This window comes from Delphinapterus leucas, chromosome 18, assembly GCF_059928025.1.
Source record: "Delphinapterus leucas isolate spDelLeu-1000000601 "Yukka" chromosome 18, BTC_Dleu_Yukka2, whole genome shotgun sequence".
Taxonomy (NCBI): domain Eukaryota; kingdom Metazoa; phylum Chordata; class Mammalia; order Artiodactyla; family Monodontidae; genus Delphinapterus; species Delphinapterus leucas.
In genome coordinates this window covers 63,437,723-63,457,445 of record NC_143146.1, presented here as the reverse complement: position 1 = coordinate 63,457,445, position 19,723 = coordinate 63,437,723, and the positions used below count along the sequence as shown (strand labels likewise).

Below are 19,723 nucleotides of genomic sequence, written 5' to 3'. Positions count from 1 at the left end.
GACCTACTCCAAACTCTCCCACTACTGAAGCAACCATTGGTGCCCCTCCCACTGTGCACCCGCTGGTCCATCACACTCTTGCTGGTTTCCTAGCTGTGTCTCCGAGAGACAGGCCCCTGAGGCCAAGGCGGGTCCCTTCCTTCCCGAAGGCCACTGGGCGAACCTCTGTTGAGCCCGTGGGCCAGTGAGTGAGACGTGAGGATTGCAAGTTTCCGAGGCTCAGGCTGACCAAGCACAGCAGCACCGGCTTTTGCCTGCACACTGGTTTTTAAGTAATAATCAGAATTATGGTAGTGACGGCTGAGATTGGAGAGTTTGCCGTGTGCCACGTATGCTACCCAGCTCTGCGCATAGATAATCGAATGTAACCCTGATGGCTTCCTCGTGAGGGGGCGCCTATCCTCGGGCGCCCAGCTCGGGAGGGAAGTACCTTGTCCAGAGTCCGTGGCAGATGAGCAGCAGAGAGGGGGCTGGGCCCCTGGAGACACAGGCTCCTGCTAAGCCTCCGCTGCCCTGTCTCCTGGCCGGGAGGAGCCCGTGTGACAGTGCGGCTGGCTTGTGACCGCTTTGGTGGCTCTGCATGGTTGTGTACCTTGGCTGCCTTTTTCCTCATAAATTAATGACATGAGAGTGCCTGAGCTGTGCAGGCGTTCAGATTGGGGATTGAGCCATGAACAGCTGCGTTTACTTTCTGCCTTTCATTTCGAAGGGCCTGTGACGGCAGGATGCCAACCCCCCGGGCAGCTCCACCGATCTGAGTACAAGGAGATGTGGGTCTTTGCCAGAAGGCTCAGGCCGGCCGCGATGCGGAAGGAGGGTGGGGCCACACCTGGCATCTCCCGGTTCTTTCCCACATTGTGTGCCTGGCTTCTGCCATCACGTGTGGTGGTATCACTTTTTAAGCTAGGAGCCAGAAGACCAGAGTTCTTTCTGGCTTTGCCTGAGACAGGCCATGTGCTTGGAGCTGGGTCCCCTCCTGTGTTTTGCAGTTCGTGTCCGTCAGACAGGTGGGAGTGGTCACTCCTACCCCACCTTCCTGACGGGGTGCTCGGGCCGTGGTCACACCTGCCCTGCCAGGGCCAGGGCCGCTCTCTCGCCTCCTGTAACGTGGCATGTGCTGTGCCAGGGGCCCCAGGCAGCCTCCTGCAGGGCCTGGGCCTCGGCCAGCGTGGACAGGTCTGCGACGCCTCCTGCAGGCCACCGGGGCTTTGCGCCTCAGCTGGCTCCTTTCAGAGGGGCTCAGCCCGTCCCTTCCTCTGTCCCTCTGCCAGAGGCACGTGTCCTTCCTCTCCGCCCGGAATCTTGGGTGACAGGAGCATCTGTGTAGGTGATCAGTGGTAATTTCTTCCCTAGCTGCTACTTGCGTTTCCCTTTGCGCACTCTCTTTGCGCCCCTCATTCCTTAAATGTGGGTGATAGTCGGGGTTTCAGCGTTGGCCCTGTTGTCTTTGTGTCCCCTGACCTCGTGTCTTCATTCCCAAACCTACGTCAGATCTCAGTGGCCGTCCTCTGCAACCCCTTCCCTTCCCTCGTCCACACAGCTGGTCTCCGTCCTCTTGATTCCGGCTCCACAAGCTCTGGTGGCCCCGGCCGCTGCCCCTCCCACCGCTGCCGTGCTTGTTCAGGCCACCGGGCTCTCTCCCCTAAAGCCCCGCAACAGCCCCTCCCTGGCCTCCTGCTCCAGCCTTGTCTCCTTCCTGATGTTTTCCACATGCAAACCATCCAGCTCTTGGAGGCACAGATCTGATACTCTGTAGCTGCCAGTCCTTCGGAGGTTTAGGATAAAGTCCGCATCCCTAGACGCGCACGTGAGACTTGGAATCTGCGCCTGTGCCTCCTGGGCTCAGCCTCTGGTCCTGACGTCCCTCCGTCTCCTCCCGGCCACCCCGCTGGCGGGTCCCAGGAGGAGGCGCCCCTGCACTCGCCCACCCCCCGCCCTCCAACCAATGCCTTTCTTCCTTCCCCTTTGCCTGACCCCTTGTCCCCTGGTCAGACTGCCTTGTCCTCTGGGGCCTGGAGCACTTGGTGCCTCCAGTCGTCCTGGGACTACATAGCAGGCGCTCAGATCCTCACTAGCTGAATGCATGAAATGACTGTCAGATGTTAAAGAAATGCATCATACATGTGCGTGTGCTTGACACTGTGAGGCCTGCACAGCGGGTCCCCAATCTCCCACGTTGAAGTGTTCTGTTTCTTATAATTAGGAAAACGGAATTATACGTGTTATATAGCCCAGTGGCCCTTCTCTTGTAAGTTTTTTCTTCGTCTTTTTGCTTTGTGTTAGATGAGGCAGGAGAGTAGAGAAGAGGGGACAGGTGAGGTGGGCAGGCTGCTGGCAGAAACCCTCAGAGCTGAAGAAATGCTCAGAAAAAACTGTATTCCCACAGCTTGGCGTTTGGGGGACATGAGCTTCTGAAGCAGAAATGCGACTGGGAATTCACCAGAAGGAGCCACCTGCCCCCCTAGAGGGCTGTACCCCATAAACTCAGCTGTTCAGAGTAAGAAAGATATGGTTAATTCAGATTCAAAGGGGAAATTCAAAGTTAGATGAAGCGGAGATGAGCCTCACTAACGATTTCTTAGAAAGACACCCAGTGGACATTTGAGGCAAGAATCACGATTTTTAAGCAAACATTTTAAAGCTTAGGAGTCAGGTTATGGGAGAGGAGGCTCTGCCCACACCCCCGTCGTCACCTCCTTTCTACGGGAGCAGCTGCTCCTTCTTTGACACAGGCTTCTCTTGCCGCGGAGACCTCTGTGGACAGTAAACTCCAGGCTGTGCAGATGGGCCTTGGAGGGGAGTTTTGGAGCCTGGGCGTCTCCATCTCTGGGAGACTTTAAAAAGAAGCAGAGGATATTCTCGGTTGTAGAGATCCTCCCCTTCTTTTCATTTATTGTCCCCCCAGCCACCAAACAGATATACACACCTGTTCCCAGCACTCAGGACTCAGGCTGCTGCCCGCTTCCCCTTTAAAGGTCTCTCCTTTTCCGTGCTCCCTTTCTTTTATTGTGGCCATTACTGAACTTAAATAGACCAACTTGACTTTAGTTACTAGGTCATAGACCTGAGAGTTTTGTCCTGTGTGTAACCCCAGCCCAGCACAGTGCCTGGTACATGGAGGCCGGTCAACAGTGAACACGTCCGTCAGGTGATGGTCAAAGTCACCAGCACTGACTGTGCAGCGGGCCCTGCCCTTGGTGCCCACAGGCAGCATCTCAGGTCAACCTGGGAACAAATAGGGGTGACTGTCACCTACCTCACGTGGTTTGGGGAGGATTCATGTCAACATCGAGCATAGCACCTGCACTCAATACATGTCTGGTTTTCCTTCTCAAGTAAGGTGGCTTTTGTACCCTCTCTCTGTGATAGTTTAAATGTAGTCTTTGTAGAATGAAAGGAAGGCATAAAATAACCTCAGAGCCCCGCTTGCTCTACACCCCTGCTTTTCTGACTTTCTCCCCATTGGTTCATGAGCCAACGTTACATATACAGTTAAGTAAATTTGGTCCCTGTGACGCTTTCAGAGAGATGCTGCCAAAGCCATCCTCGCTCCCTGGATGACTCTATTCCTGTCGTCCCCTCCTGTCCCCCCATCTGTCTCTCTCGCTCTCTGTGGGACCGTTCTCCCCAGCAGACAGTTCACACATACTCACAATTCACAATTTCATGTCTTAATGCACACGCTCTTCTACTGCTGGTTTTCTCTTCTGTTTCACACAGAACTTCTTTTGAACGTTGTCTTCGGCTGCTTTCTTGTTTCCTCACCTCCCAGCCTCTCCTCAGCCCGTTCCAGCCAACCTTGTCCCTCCACCAGTTTCTGAGATCCCTTTTGCCAAAGACATCACGTCATTTCCATGAACCAAATCAACCACTGCTCTTATTTAATCCTCATTGCAGCCTCTCACCAGCATCTACCCCCTTTTCTGTCCCTTTAAAATATGCCTTTTTTTTTTTTTTAATTAAGAGATAACTTACCTTCACTGAAGTACACAAATCCCAAGTGTACGGCGTGATGAGTTTTACACGTATCTGTGTCTAGGTAACGACCTCACCGTATGCGATGTGGTGCGATGGGTGCTCCCTCCTGAAGGCCCCACTCTCTCCTTTTCTGCCCCCATCCCTCGCTGGCCCTTCCACCTGCTCAGCCTCCTGACACGCGCATGTCCCAGGACCCAGGTCTCTCTTCCAGGCACACTCCTGAGGAAGCTCGTACCATTTCAGGCTTTAGATCCTATCTGTATTGTGACAGCTTCCCCATTTGACCTCTAGTCTCAGCCCGAATCCAGTTTTCAGCTCCCTGCTCTCCCGACTTGACATGTCTATGTGGAAGTCAAGTAGGCATCTTGGACCCGACACGTGAGAACAGAGATCTTCATCTCCTCTCCACTCCTTCTCTTCCCTCTCCCTCCCATGGCCGCTTCTACATAGGCGTCTCCATCTCATTAAACAACTTCTCATCCACCCAGTTGCTCAAACTGAAACGAAGAGCTCATGCTTGCTTCTCTTATGCGCATAGCGCATACACACATCTTGCTGACACATCATGCCCCCCAGAGTTCCTGGGCATCTCTTCCCTCCGTCTCCAGCCCAGGCCACTGCTGCCACAGCCGAACCCTTCTGTCAGCTTCTACTGTTGCCCCTACAGCCCATTCTCATGCAGCAGCCAGAGAGCTGACTTGAAAATGCGAACCAGCTTATGTCACTTTCCTACTGAAAACCTTAACGCCCAAAGCCTGCACTTTGCCCTGCAAGACCCGACATGGTCCGGGTTCTGCCTGCTTCACTCATGTCCCTCCAGCCATGCTTGCTGGCTTCCTATTTATCAGAGGCCCCCTCTGTCCCGCCTCAGGGCCTTTGCATTAGCTGTTTCCTCTCCCTTGAGTTTTCCTTCCCCGTATATGGGGCCCTCTTGTCGTCCGGCTCAAATGTCATCTTCGCGTGAGGCCTTCCCACTTCTCTCCTCCTCCGCCACCACCGAGGGAAGCCCTCCAGTCACATCGTTGTCAGCACAGCACTTATTTAAGACCCGGGACTATCTTGCTTGTTGTCTGTTAGCTCCACAGAATTGCCCTCATGAGCGTTGGGACTCGGCTGTCCTGCTCACAGCCGGCTTCCCAGGAACTAGGACAGCGCCTGGTACTTAGCAGCTGCACAGTTTTGACTCAGTCTGTAAACGGCGGATAAAGTGGTTACTGCCGCTCAGTGTAAAGCAGGCGGTTTGTCTAGAACCCGACCTGGGTGACAGGCCAGGAGGGTGAGCTCCCGTGTGCGGTCCGCGAGTGTAACCTGAGTGGCGTCTGTTGCAGAGAGGAGCAGGTGCCCATGGAGCTGGTGCAACGTGGTGACATCATCAAGGTCGTCCCCGGGGGCAAGTTCCCAGTGGATGGGAAAGTCCTGGAAGGCAGCACCATGGCCGACGAGTCCCTCATCACAGGTGAGGACTCCGTCCCTCTGGGTAGGCGTCAGCACCCTGGCCAGGCCCCAGGGATGCCGACGGGGCTCAGCGCGTGGCGTTGGTCTCCTCTCCACCTCTAGGAGAGGCCATGCCTGTCACGAAGAAGCCCGGCAGCACGGTGATCGCCGGGTCCATGAACGCCCACGGCTCCGTGCTCGTCACTGCCACCCACGTGGGCAACGACACCACCTTGGCTCAGATTGTGAAGCTGGTAGAAGAGGCTCAGATGTCCAAGGTAATGAAGGGATTTTATTTTTTATTTTATTTATTATTTATTTTAAAAATTCATTTATTTTTTATGTTGGGTCTTCGTTGCTGCGTGCAAGCTTTCTCTAGTTGTGACGAGCGGGGGCTACTCTTTGTTGCGGTGCGTGGGCTTCTCATTGCAGTGGCTTCTCCTGTTGCGGAGCACAGGCTCTAGGCGCGCGGGCTTCAGTAGCTGTGGCTCGCGGGCTCTAGAGCGCAGAGCTCAGTCGTTGTGGCGCACGGGCTTAGTTGCTCCGCGGCATGTGGGATCTTCCCGGACCAGGGCTCGAACTTGTGTCCCCTGCATTGGCAGGTGGATTCTTAACCACTGCGCCACGAGGGAAGTCCCGTGAAGGAATTTTAAAGGCAATATAACTTCAGCTGCCTCTCTCTAGAAATTATTCCAAGAGTCCCATAGAATCAGGCAGATTTTACTGAGTAGAGAGATTGACTAATAAATGTACTTAATGAGGGAGCCAGGAATCCCAGTCCTTGTCCATGCTTGTGGTGGTTTATTTCTTTGGAGATTGTAATTTCCCGCGGTCTTCGTGTTTTATTTCCATAGGCACCCATTCAGCAACTGGCTGACCGGTTTAGTGGGTATTTTGTCCCATTTATCATCATCATTTCAACTTTGACGTTGGTGGTATGGATTGTAATCGGCTTCATCGATTTCGGTGTTGTTCAGAAATACTTCCCTGTAAGTTGAATGCTGTGGGCAGTGTGCTTGTTGGGTTTTAAATAATCGATGGCCATTAATCCTATTTTTTCATGTCTTAAATTCACTGGGCTTTAATTACCCATTACATCTTATTTGCTTGCTTCACTTATTGGCAGCAAAACCTCAGCCAGGGTAGGACAATCCTGGCTATGCAACTACGCAACCCCTGCAGGTTTTCACTAAAGATGCCTTTTGCTTTCTGGTTAGATAATTTCAAACACCACTGGCTCTCAGGTGTAATGCTTAAAGCATTTACATTTTGTACTGTTGGCCATTTTTGAGGTTATGAGGCACACATCACAGAAGATAAGTCATGTCAGTCACAATAACTTGATAATATTATTTGACCAGTTTTAAGAAAAATAGATTTTTTGCTGGCTACCTCCATATAGACCATCTAACCTTGCAGCTTCCCAAGTAATACTAATAGCTTTTTAATAATTATTTATTAAACATTATATATGAAGCAATGGAATATATAGCTTTGAGTTTAAAAAGTGGACGAAGAATACTATCTTAGGAAATACAGTTTTATCAAAATTCAAAAAAAGATACAAAACTTTTCTGCTTCAGCAATAAGAACTTACATACATCAGTGTTTGGCAACTGGGAGTGGTTTTGATTTGGTGATGTCTGGAGATGTTTTTGGTTGTCGTGGCTGAGGAGGGGTGCTGCTTGGCCTCTAGTATGTATGATAGGAGCCAGGGATGCTGCTAAACATCCTACAACACACAGGACAGGTCCCCACAACAAAGAATTATCTGGCCCCAAATGTCAATAGTGCTGAGTTGGAGAAACCTGGAGAGACATAAAAAGCTAATGGCCCACTTGGAGTAGTATTTGATAACTACCCAGTGAGTAGAACAATGTTTTACCTTATTTTTTAAAATATCTCATACTTATCCCAGTCTAACATGTATTTTACCTTAGAGCCATAAAATAAGAAACTGGAAATACAGAATAGATCATTTTTTCCTTTTTAAAAAATTTTTTATCCATAGTTAAAGGCATATCATGTATTCTTGGTGTACTTGTCATTCACTTAGATATGATTTTCCTCCCTCAAATTTCCTATCTTAAAATGTCCAGGTGAAACACTTTCTGACATCTAGGGAGATTTCAGTGTTTTAAGAGTAGCCTATGACTATTCCTAGAATTTGCCAGTGGCTTTTATGGCACCGGACTGCCAAAAATTTTGGCTTTTGTGGGAGAGCAGCTCATTGGCATGTGGCTATGGGAAACTCGGCCCTAAACAAGTTGGAATATGTGGCTTCCTGCTGTTCCCTACCTTTCCATCTTACTTTCACTTCTTTTGTTTTTATCTGCAATATCAGGGAGGATGCTGACAAATGAGGTACTGCATGTTCCTTTAAGACATTGTTGTCACTCTGCTCTGTACAAATCATCTGTAGGGACAGGGTTCGTGTCAACCTCTAGAAGTCCACCCCACTCCTCTCAGAATGCCAGGTGTGATTTTGACAAGAATTTCTGGAGGTTAAAAACAAAACAAAACAAAACACAGCACTTCATCCTTACCTCTACAAAATCACATTATGTGTTAAACAGCATGTCCTTCTACCGAAATCAAACTGTTTCTGTGAAAATTGAATGACCCTTAATAATGTAGCTTATTTTAGAATCTGCCTTTCAAAGTCAAAGAATAGAGGGTAGATGGATCTAAAGAGATTGTGGTCTATATCCTCGATTTAGAAAACATGCATTTTACTGTAATTAAGTGAATACAGCATCTCTCAGTTCTCATCTCAGTTCTCCAGAGATACTAGCCATTTTGAAAGATAAACCAAGGTAACTCAAGATGTTAGGATGCAAATAATCATACCAATATGTGTCACCAGGTAATTGGGAAGGAGACCTGTATTTTTTTGGTTTTGGATTTTTATAAAGGAAGCAGTGGTGGAAAATAAAGATGGCTCCAAATCCCATCCCTACATGCACTTTTCTGCACTTTGGTGAACATCTTTCCAGTATTGTTGAAAGGCCATCTAGAGATATAGGCAGATAATTTTGCACTAATTGAATCACAACACATGCCATTTTATGCTTGTTTTTTTTAATTCAGCAATGCTACTGATATCTTTCCATGTCAATATGTATACATCATCATTTTAACATGTGCATAATATTCCATTATGCACGCCATGCCTGCAGTTTAATTAACCAATCCCCCATTGGTTGTTTCCAGTTTTTTCCCTTTATGAAAAAGCACAGTGAGAAATATCCTTGTATCTTTTCCCACATGATTATTACCTTAGAGTTGATTCCTTGAAGAGCTATAGTTTTTTAAAGCTTTCATAATAATAAAAATAATAATGATAATGTAATAGCTATACTTTCTCAGACTCCTCTCTCCTACGTCAGGCGTTGTACTATGTATATTTATGTTTGTATGTATTTGTATGTATGTAACCTCATTTCATCCTTACAAAAACCTGTGAGCTGGGTATTATTACCTCCATGTTGTACGTGAGGAAGCTAAGGCACGGAGTGTCAGAGCCAGGATGTAGACCTACGTGGTCCAATTCTAGAGCCTGTGCTCTTCCCCTATCGGGGATTTTTATGTGCCTCTCTCCTCTCATAATGCCTTTCCCTGAGGAAAGCCTGTAGGATCAGGTTGGAACAGTAGGATATGGAGCAGTAAAGTGAACCACGCGATACCTGCAAAGCAGAGCGGGACGCACCGTGTCTCCTGGAGCCCAGCTCATCACGCCAGTTCAGGTCCCCCACCTGCGCTGGAATGTTCTTTTTTTAAATTTTTATTGGAGTAGAGTTTATTTACATGGTTGTGTCATTTTCTGCTGTACAGCAAAGTGAATCAGTTACATGTATCCACTCTTCTCTAGATACTACTCCCATATAGGCCACGACAGAGTGGAATGTTCTCATATGATCAGAATTCCGTGTGATGCCTCATCTAACTCTCACCCTGCCTCTGTCTCTTTCCTCTCGTCAGACATCCAGCAAGCATATCTCCCAGGCAGAGGTGGTCCTCCGGTTTGCATTCCAGACGTCCATCACGGTGCTGTGCATCGCCTGCCCCTGCTCTCTGGGCCTGGCCACGCCCACGGCCGTCATGGTGGGCACGGGGGTGGCCGCCCAGAATGGCATACTCATCAAGGGAGGCAAGCCTCTGGAGCTGGCCCACAAGGTTGGCCCCCGCTTCCTTCGAGGTCTTGGCTGGGGTGATTTTGTAGCTGTATATGCTGCGTGATTTTTTTTTTTTTTTTGACTTAGAGAGTCCTAGTGAAAATAGTACCTGTTTAAATTTCATATTCAGAGAAAAACCTGAAAGAGGACTGAGGGTAGCACTACTAATTAAGTAAAACAGGAAGCCAGGACTAACTGGGAATGACAGCAGGACCGGCAGCAGCTCACGGTCAAAGACCTAAGTGCTGTATAAATATTAACTTAATCTCATCGACAACCCTGAGGTGGGTGCTGGTTGTTTCCATTTTACAGGTGAGGGAAGTGCAGCAGGAGTGGGCTGGGCGACTTGCCAAAGGCCTCCAGCTGAAATGTGCAGCTCCGGGCTCACAGCCAGGTGGTCAGGCTCCGGGGAAAGTAGCTGCGCTGTCTCCACGTGATCGGGGAGGGTCCTGGGACCTCGGGTGGAGTAGCAGGTAGCAGTGTCTATGAAGAATCTCCCTTCAGCCCAGCAGTCCCAGCCTTCCATCCTCCCTTTATTTCTTTGGTACCTGTTGAGCGTTTACTCTGTGTGGGTCCTGTGCTGGGCCCTGGCTCTCAAGGACCTTACTGTCCAGCAGGAAAGACGGACACGGAGCAAGCAAGCAGCAGGCGCCATGGAGAGTGTGAGATGCCGTGAGGACAGTTCCTCAGGGGCCTAACCGTAGACCCGTGTGTGTTGGATGGGGTGGGCGCTGGTGCAGGTGCTCAGGGGAGGTCTGAGACCTGTCAGCTGACAACAGAGGTTGGGAGGGGTGTCCCGGCCATGGGACCAGCACGTGGAAAGGACCCGGGGGGGCCGTGCTGCCTGGTCCCAGACTCCGTAGGACTGGAGACCGTGAACATGTCCCCGCCATTGTGTCCCCGGCATCTTGCCCCGCTCCTGGCATGTTGGAGTCACTCCACAGTTATTTTCTCAATAACTAAATGAGGGCCAGAAAGAGAGAGAAACTGACAGGAGATGAGGGTACTGAAGGAGGAAGGAGGGGAGAGAGGGGCCTTGAAGGGCTTTGGAGGGTTATTCAGTCCCAGTCCAGAGCTTAACCAAGAGCAGCAGGGACACACGGGGGCAGGGGCGGGGGTGAAGCTCCTGCAGGAAGATCGTCCTGGCGGCGGAGCGGGGGCTGGACTAGAAGCTGGCCAGGACTGTCAGAGGAAGGCCGGTTAATAGTGGTAAAGAGGCCCCACTCAGTCAGAAATGAGAAGCAGAGCTGATGTTTGCTAAATGAGGGAGAACCGAGCCTGCGGCACGCAGTCTCAGCACAAGGGCTGACCTTGTACCAGGTCCAGGGGAGCGTGGAGCGAGGGAACTGCTGGGCTCCGGCCACGCAAGCTCAGGCGCCGAGTGTGGCTGCTTCCGACTGGCTGAGCCCAGACCCGTGGGGACCAGTGCCAAGCTGCCGCTGACCAAGGGGGACAGGTCCCCAGACTAGCTCTGTGGTTGCTTGTTATTATGGCCAAGGAACACTCCCTTCCTTTTGTGAACTTGGAATTCGAGAACACTACCCTCCGTAGGCTTTTGCACGGATGCAGGCCGGAGGAAACAGTGGTTGACCCGGCAGATAGCGGTGGACCGGGAGATGGGCAAACCCCCCAGGGTCACGCTCCTGACCCGACCCGAGGAGGAGGCCGCACGGCGTTACTGCACGGTGATGCCTCCTTGTTACATCAGAGTGAGAGCTTCTGGCCCACCCTGGTCCAGGTTAAGCCGGAGTGTGGATTTTTTTTTAACTGGGCAGAGAGGGAAACAATGTTTTGGCTGAGGGAGTGGTTGAGCCTTGGGATGGACGCAGAGGGTTCTGTAGTGTGTCCTGAAGGAGTGTATTGTGACCTGCTTGGGGTGGGTTGAGTGAAGTTCTGCCTCGAGATTGTGAGGACTCTGAGAGTCCCTTCCATCTGTGTTTTGGTCACTGAGATGTGGTTTTTTGGGCAGATAAAGACTGTGATGTTTGACAAAACTGGCACCATCACCCACGGGGTCCCCAAAGTCATGCGGGTCCTTCTGCTCGTGGACGTGGCCACGCTGCCCCTCCGGAAGGTGCTCGCTGTGGTGGGGACTGCGGAGGCCAGCAGTGAGCACCCCCTGGGCGTGGCAGTCACCAGATACTGTAAAGAGGTAGGTGGACTGGGCGTTGCTGGGCCCTCGCTCCCCCGGCTCCCCCGCTCTCCCCAGCTGGGCCAGAAGACTCCGGGCTCCTTCCTCCTCACACGCCTTTCCTCCTCGCTGCCCCTGGCCCCCACGTCAGCTGCCTCCACAGAGGCCTTGGCTCGTGTGGTCTGGAAACTGCTGAGCAGGCCCCCTGGAGCAGGTGGGGATGCAGCGCACAGCGGCAGGTCCCTTGTCACGTTTCCAGATCTTCACAAAGCAGTTCAGTGTTAATGAGCTAATGGCCATTCATTAGGCATTTCCTGAGCATCCCGAGCTCAGGGGAGTAAGAATTCATAAGATGCGAGCTCTGCCTGCTGGGAGTTGATGGTCGGGTGGGGAAGACAGGCGTATTCAGTCCCTCACGAGCGCTTCGTGCAAAGGGATACAAAAACGAAGGGGGTCTTGGAGCCAGGTCGGGAGAAATCCATTCCACTGGGGACTCCTGAGACGGAGAGAAAGCAGCAGAAGTGACCAGAGGACTGTGGGTTGTTGGCACAGTTAGTGGGGAGCCTTCCTCCTCTGACCTCTGCAGGTGAGAGGGCCTAGTTAGCTTTCTCTGTTTTCAGTCTGCGCGTGGAGGCAGCAGGATGTGCCAGAATACTGCCCTGAAAACATGTAAACTGTCTGAACAGGACAATTATCAGTAAATGTAGAAGGTGACATGGATGCCCTGGGGAAAAGTTGACAACTCTTCCCGGACAGCGCATCTTTCAGAAATCTCATTTCTCGTCGTGTCCTTTGTGTAGGGTGCGGCTATTTCCCCTCTCATCCTTCTGATGTTTCAGAAAGAATTCTGCTCACCCCCAGGCATCCTTCCTTTGGGTTCTGTTACCCAAATAAACCCAGCCCTTCCCTTTCTCCTGCCACGTCCCCACCAGGGTCTGGCCATGGGCAATTATCCCTTGATGGCCTTAAAATAGTTTGTTACCACTTACCTATTCCATCGTTTTTATGAAATTATTTGCAACATAAAAAGAAAATCTTTCCTCCCTTTGGCACCTTCATCCCCGCCACCCCCTCCCTGACCCCAGCCCTTAATTTGGGGTGTTTGATGTGAATTGCCTTTCTCCTTTCTGGACTGCAACCTGTCCGCTCTCCCCAGGCATCCAAACTCTAGGAGAGAGTTGAGGCTGTTTTAAATGACTGTGTCCTATAAGAGAGAAAGAGTAGCTGACTTGAGCGTCGATCTCTCCACCTTTCCCGGAAGTTCTCCTCCCGTCCCTCCCTTCCCTCTAAATTCTGGTGTCTGCTGCTCTCCCCCCGCCTCACCCCCACCTCTGTCCTGACTCCCTCTTGACTCACCTGTTTTCTGCTTCCTCTCCCCTACTTTCCTTCCCAGGAACTTGGCACAGAGACCTTGGGATACTGCATGGACTTCCAGGCGGTGCCCGGCTGTGGGATCGGCTGTAAAGTCAGCAACGTGGAGGGCATCCTGGCCCAGGGCGAGCGCCCACGTGGCCAACCGACCGCCCACCTGAACGGGGTCAGCAGCATCCCCATGGAAACAGGTATCCCTGGCCTCGGTTTCCGCTGCCTGGCCCACCGGGGGCCGGGCCCAGCCATGGAGAACGCCATGCCAGGCTCGCCCCGTGGTTCCCGACTGCGGAGAAGGTGACTCAGGGCTGGTGCGCCGCACGCCTGTCTCCCAGGGAAGCCTGCAGCTTCTCTCATGTTCTTCAATGTGGCTGAATCTTGACGCTAATGGCAGACAAAAGCAGTGTGTGACTTAGAGTCATGGAGTATTGCTTACCTGCTCCCTAGTCTCGAGTCTCCTCTTTCTTAGCCCAGGTTAGTCTTGGGATAAGACTCGTAAGCTACAGGGTAGGCAGATGGGAGTCTTCCTTTTGTTCCTCCTAAACAGGAAACCTCCATGTGGTCAACTCTGATGGGACGTGATGTATTTACAGAGCTGGCAGCCGTCAGGGAAAGTGAATGGAAATGGTCTGCCCAAGTCGAGAAGGGGCACTGGAGGGACAGCTGCTTTTTGAATAACGGCCTTTCTTATTCAAAGGGTGCTAGCCATCAGCATAAGAGAGTGGAAACGCCCCCAAACCAAAAAACCCATGTCTCGTGTTTGCTCTTAAGTATGATAGTAGTTAAATCTTGATTTAGATTTTGTTAGAAGCTATTACCGCCTTATGGCAAGTTAAAGCCCTGGGATGACCTTTCCTTTGCCTTCCAGGGACTGGTCTATCAGCGACACCTAAGGTAGAGGTGACAGGTGCAGGACTCAGCTGGCCTCTTAGGAGGTATAGCTTCAAAACCTTTCATACACGGAGGCTGGTTGTTAGCTGATTCACCTTGCATCATCTGTACCAAGCAGTGATGGATCTAGTCCACACTGGCTTTCGGCGCTGACCAAATAACTAACCGCTTCTAATCCCAATTCTAATCCAGTCTAACGGCAGCAGCGGACACCCCTAAAGGCCAGTAGGTACACTACGCGGTGTTTAATATGTTTGTAACATCTTTACATGTTTTCATTCATACCGCGGTTCTGCATGTTAGTCGTTCTTTTTCCCCTGGTTCTTTAAGGATGGTTTTCCAAGAGGTGTTTACTAGGTTGTGGTTTTTCCAGAACCGTCAAGTGGATGTTTTGCTGTTGAAACCGCCCCATGGTTTTTAGTGCTTTCTCACCGTGAACTTGGCCTCTTTGGGAATAACCACACACTCCTTTGAGCAGATGCGGTCCCGCAGACCTTCTCTGTGCTGATCGGCAGCCGAGAGTGGATGAGGCGCAACGGCTTGACCGTCACCAGCGACATCAGCGACGCGATGACCGATCACGAGACGAAAGGCCAGACGGCCATCCTGGTGGCCATCGACGGTACTGCTCTGCTCCCCTGTCCTCTGCTCTCAAGTGAAGCTGGAGACGTCAGGCAGAAATAGAGTCCTTTTTTTTTTTTTTTTTTTTTAAAGTAAATCTTTCTCACTGTTAATTTTAGTTCTATTTTCGAAAAGGCTGTCTTGCCATTTTTTTCACTTCATTGTCAATCCTGAGGGCCCCTCTGGCCACCTCCATCTTTGCCGCCAGAGTGAAGATGGCTTCAGCCTCTTTGCTCTTGGGATTCTAAACTGTCTTCCCCACCATCGTTTGCATCTGCCCAGGTTGGCAGTTGAAAGTCATCCTTTCTCATTCATCACTGCAGGTGAAACAGCAGTTGGCTTCCTAAGAGGTTTTACTCTTAAGATGCTTTACACACTGAAATCCCCTGCAACTTTCACAGAGCTTCTCAAGATTGTATGTATCTTAGTACTCAGGTTATATCCTGGGCTTTACATCTCAGGTAGATTGGAATCACTTTGTTACTGTTAGTTTCTGCTAATAGAAGTAAAAACGACATGCAAATAAGAAATAATTTAATTGCTGTATTTTGAATGCTCCTCTTTTCCCATATTCTCTCTCTCGCTCGCTCGCTCTCTCTCTCCACCTCCACTCTCTCTCTTTTTTTCCGGCTCCCACTGCCATACTCCCCCGAGTCCTTTAAACGCACAACCCCCTCAGCTTGTCAAGCTGGAAATGGCTCAATTAAAAGAGACTCTTACACATCCTCACCCTCACTGCTCCCGTCACACCTCAGTCCCCAGTCCTCGAATGCCTTCCTGTGTCAGTACCTAAAGAGTCACTCAAAAAAAAAAATTCTACAAAGTGTTTTCTGTAGGAAGAGACAGAAAGGAAGGATTGATTTTCTAGCTGTTTGGACATGTGTCACTTTTTAAGTAGCATTTGTTGTATTTCTCATGTTTTAATAGCTAACAGGTGTTGAGTTATTATGAGTCAGGCACTCTGCAAAGGAAGAGATGTTCCTTTCAGAAAATCTGGAAAATTCCGAGAGCTGTAAAAAAAATGGAATCCCTCATTATCCTACCCCTCAGAGAGCCACTGTTAACTTTTTAACAGTCCTTCCAGACTTTTGTACGCATCTGGAAATGTATGTAAATTAAAAAAAAAATCAAAACCGTATTCTCTTGTACAATTTGGTGTTTTGCTTTGGGCGTGTAACATGGTATTAGGAAAACTGTTCCGCATCATGAAGTCTTACTTGCTTCTCGGGCTGCCCAGGGCGCTGCCACGTGTGCTCACCTGCGGTGTCTCCTACAGGTGTGCTCTGTGGCATGATCGCCATCGCAGATGCGGTCAAGCAGGAGGCCGCCCTGGCCGTGCACACACTGAAGAGCATGGGCGTGGATGTGGTTCTGATCACGGGGGACAACCGCAAGACAGCCAGAGCCATTGCCACCCAGGTAAGGGCCGGGGGCCGGGATGTCTCCCACATCTGAAACTGCAAGTGATTTCAAGCTGGCAGAAACAGTTTAAGGAAGATAGATAAGCACTAGTGCATTGAGCACTCAGCTTTGCTCTGGTCCTCCCCCCTCGCTGGGGCTTTTCTCTCCACACGCTTAGATCTCGGAGCCGTGCACATCCCACAGGGGACCACTTTGCTGCTGCCCCAAAGATCACATTACTGGGGCCTGGGTGCCATCATTCATTCCTGCATGGTGGCTGCAGCCCCGGAAAAGCTGTTCCAACATTCTTTATTTTCCAGTCACTGCACTGAGGAAAAAAGACCATGGCTTGAGGGCTGAAATAAACAATCTTGTAGCCTTTATATTAACAGAGTGTTTTGCCCGCCCAGCTCTTCTCACTCTGCACCAGATAAGCCCCTGGGTCCCGGCAGTTCTTCTGCGGCGCTAGGGTCTGAGTTTGGGCCACGAGGGCAGCACGACCGCACGCCTGCCTGCCCTGCCTCGCGGGGAGGGCTCCAGTGCAAACTCCAGACAACTGTATACCACCCCTTGCGGACATGTGTGTAAAGCTGTCTGCTTTTGAGAAGGAATTGCTCCTTGGGAAGGGAGCGGCAGTGCCCCGTCAGTCATCCTTCTGAGAGTACACCCACTCCCACGTTAAAACTTGTTCCTGCATTCAGCAAGCACTTACTAAGCGCCACCCCTGTGACAGAGAGGCTACAGAGAGGAGTGAAGAGGGCACCGCCCTCGAGGAGCTCACGGTCCTGTGGGGAGGGTGGCCCAGGGACCGAGTGTAAACCAGGTGCTGGGCGCTCCAGTGGAAGAGTGCATGGGACGCATGGGAGCTGCCAGCTTACCCCTCAGCCTGGCGGGGGCCGGGGACACCTTGCAGGGGAGAGGAGGCCTGCAGGAGTCAGATGAAGAAGAAGGGGTGCTGGGGACAGGAAAAGTGACCTTTGAAGGACAGAGCAGGCAGCACGAGCACCGCCTGTGGGTGCAAGGTAGCAGCGAGTTGGAGAGGCCAAGGCGGGGCCCGCTGGGGCTGGGGGGTGGGGTGCGGGGAGCTGGGCCCAGGCAGGACCTGACCTGGGGACCTTGGGAGGCAGGCAGAGGAGTTTGGACGTTGTCCTAAGGGAAATGGGATCTGCTGGAGGCCTTGAAGCAGGAGAGTAACGTGACCAATGATAACTGTTTCAGAAAGGTCACCGGGACGGCATCTGGAGAAGAGTGTTGGGAGGGCAGGATGTGGGCAGGAGGCCAGCGAGGGTCCCAGACCACCGCGGGGTGTTGGGATGGGAGCGGGGGTACATTTGCTGTGCGACCTGGCATCTGCAGGACTTGGTGACGGGACCTGGAGGCTGAGGGCTCGTGGGCTTCTGCTCCTGTTCCTGCCCCTCGGCAACACTGGATGTTATTGTGCATTTGCTTTTTTATTGACTGCTGTTCTTTCCTTTCAGGTTGGCATCAACAAAGTCTTTGCGGAGGTGCTGCCTTCTCATAAGGTGGCCAAGGTCCAGGAGCTCCAGAACGAGGGGAAGAGAGTGGCCATGGTGGGCGATGGTGTGAACGACTCCCCGGCCCTGGCCCGGGCCGACGTGGGCATCGCCATCGGGACGGGCACGGACGTGGCCATCGAGGCAGCTGACGTCGTCCTCATCAGAGTGAGCTCTGCTGCGTCTCCCCTCGCTGTTGCCCGTAGCAAGAGTGCCGAGGGCCGCAGAGTGGAGCTCGCAGTTCACCGTGTGCTCCTCTCCTGCAGAATGACTTGCTTGACGTGGTGGCCAGCATTCACCTCTCCAAGAGGACCGTCCAGAGGATACGACTCAATCTGGTGCTGGCACTGATCTACAACCTGGTCGGGATCCCCATTGCAGCAGGTAGGCCCTCGCTGCCCTGTTGCCTCTGGCCCTAGTTGTGGCCAGAAGCCTTGAAGAAAGAGTTGATTTTATCATGTTCCGCTCTGTAAGTCTCCAAAGGTAAATGAGAAACTGCAGGGAGAACCCAAGCCTTCTGTTCACTGCTGGCCTCTCTGAAAAGCTGGCCAAGCTGCTCAACCCTATTTACCTTGGCCCTGTTTTCTGGAACATTATTAAGACACACAGTCTGAAAAATAATCAATATTAACAGTTATGGGGTACCCGTTACACGCTAAGCCCGGGATCAGTGCTTTAGAACTTTGTCTTAAGAATTAATCCCGCCTAGGTTTTATCCTGACTCAGAAATAATCATGGGAAGAGATGGATATTGTCTGCTCCCTAAGTCCTCCCTCCCCCACTGTATCTTGTGTCACCAGAGAGGGAAGAGTTGTTCCAAAGACTCCTGCAAGGAAAGCGCCTACATGGGCCAAGACCTATTTTTAAACATGACTGTCGCACCCCACGTTCCCCTGTTGTGTCCGAGCTGTCGGCACTGCCTCACGTGGTGGATCAGCGCGTCCACCACAGCCCGGCTCCAGCAGGTGCATTCCTGCCCTGCGGCCGGCTCAGGACCTGGTCCCCTCCCGGGCTTGCGGCTCTGTCCCAGGACCTGGTCTTGTTGCCCCTCATCAAGGTGCTTTGACGCCCTTGAGGGAGGACCGTCCGTGGAGAGAGGGCCTGTGGTCGTCAGCCTGTTGTCCTGGTGCTCACACCCCCGAGGTGCCCCTGGATGGTGGCACCTGCAAGTCCCTGGGGCGCCCTGTCCCCTGGAGCTGCCCCCAAACAGGTGATGGCACGTCTGGATGGTCCCAGGAAGGTCAGGGTGGGTGGGGGACCCCAGTCCCCTTGACGGTGCCCCCGCCCCCCCACCCAGCTCTGAGACCGCCCGCCTCAGGCCCACGGGCACGCAGTCAGCGGCCAGCCCAGGGGCTTCCGAGCTGCCCTGAGGAGAGCTTCTGGTGGGCGGCGAGGCTGGGCCCCCCTCGCTGTCTGCCCTGGGCTGCGGCCTGAGTGTAGTCCCCCTCTTGGCCAGGTGTCTTCATGCCCATCGGCGTCGTGCTGCAGCCGTGGATGGGCTCGGCGGCCATGGCTGCCTCCTCCGTGTCCGTGGTCCTCTCGTCACTGCAGCTCAAGTGGTGAGTCCCCGCGGCGGGCCCGGGGGGCGGGGTGGGTGTGCGCCCCAAGCGGGGCCCGGCGTGTGTTTGTGTAACGGCTTGTCCACCGCGAGCCAACAGTTTACCTCTGATCAGTCACCTCGCACTGCTTCCTCCCGTTACTCTGCTCGACGGCTGTTTATGTCGAGAGGTAGCTGTAGGATCCCTGTCTGTAATCATTTAACAAAAGTTAATGACAGCCTACTATGTACCAGGCATTTGGCTAGAAAGTTTCTAAGTTGGGAACTTGCCCTGAGCCATAGGAGTTTCGTGGCCTTTCTTTCCTTTAAAAGCCTTGAGGCCCTGATACTGCGTGTTATTAAAGACTTCATGAGAGGCCTTCACCGAGCTTTACAAAAAAAGGCTGTGTGTCCAGAATGGCTCAGGTGCTCTTGGATTCTTGCTTTGCAGCTACAGGAAGCCAGAGCTGGCGTGGTATGAGGCGCAGGCGCAGGGCCGCATGAAGCCCCTGACCGAGTCCCAGGTCAGTGTGCACATCGGCATGGACAACCGGCGGCGTGACTCCCCACGGGCCGCACCCTGGGACCAGGTCCGCTACATCAGCCAAGTGTCCCTGTCCTCCCTCAAGTCTGATGGGCTGTCCCGGCACGGCACCGCGGCCGGCGACGAGCG

The 19,723-nt window shown here is 52.1% G+C and overlaps 1 protein-coding gene across 1 annotated transcript in view; it reads left to right on the top strand.

Annotated features, from left to right (window-relative positions):
- The window catches only part of ATP7B (ATPase copper transporting beta), a 61,876-nt gene that overhangs the window by 33,540 nt on the left and 8,613 nt on the right, over nt 1-19,723 (top strand). Inside the window, 12 exon segments of the mRNA XM_022574758.2 lie at nt 5,307-5,434; nt 5,536-5,690; nt 6,267-6,401; nt 9,394-9,588; nt 11,557-11,739; nt 13,112-13,280; nt 14,456-14,599; nt 15,875-16,017; nt 17,478-17,681; nt 17,780-17,897; nt 18,970-19,072; nt 19,502-19,721. Of these exon segments, the coding sequence (XP_022430466.2) occupies nt 5,307-5,434; nt 5,536-5,690; nt 6,267-6,401; nt 9,394-9,588; nt 11,557-11,739; nt 13,112-13,280; nt 14,456-14,599; nt 15,875-16,017; nt 17,478-17,681; nt 17,780-17,897; nt 18,970-19,072; nt 19,502-19,721 (1,897 nt within the window).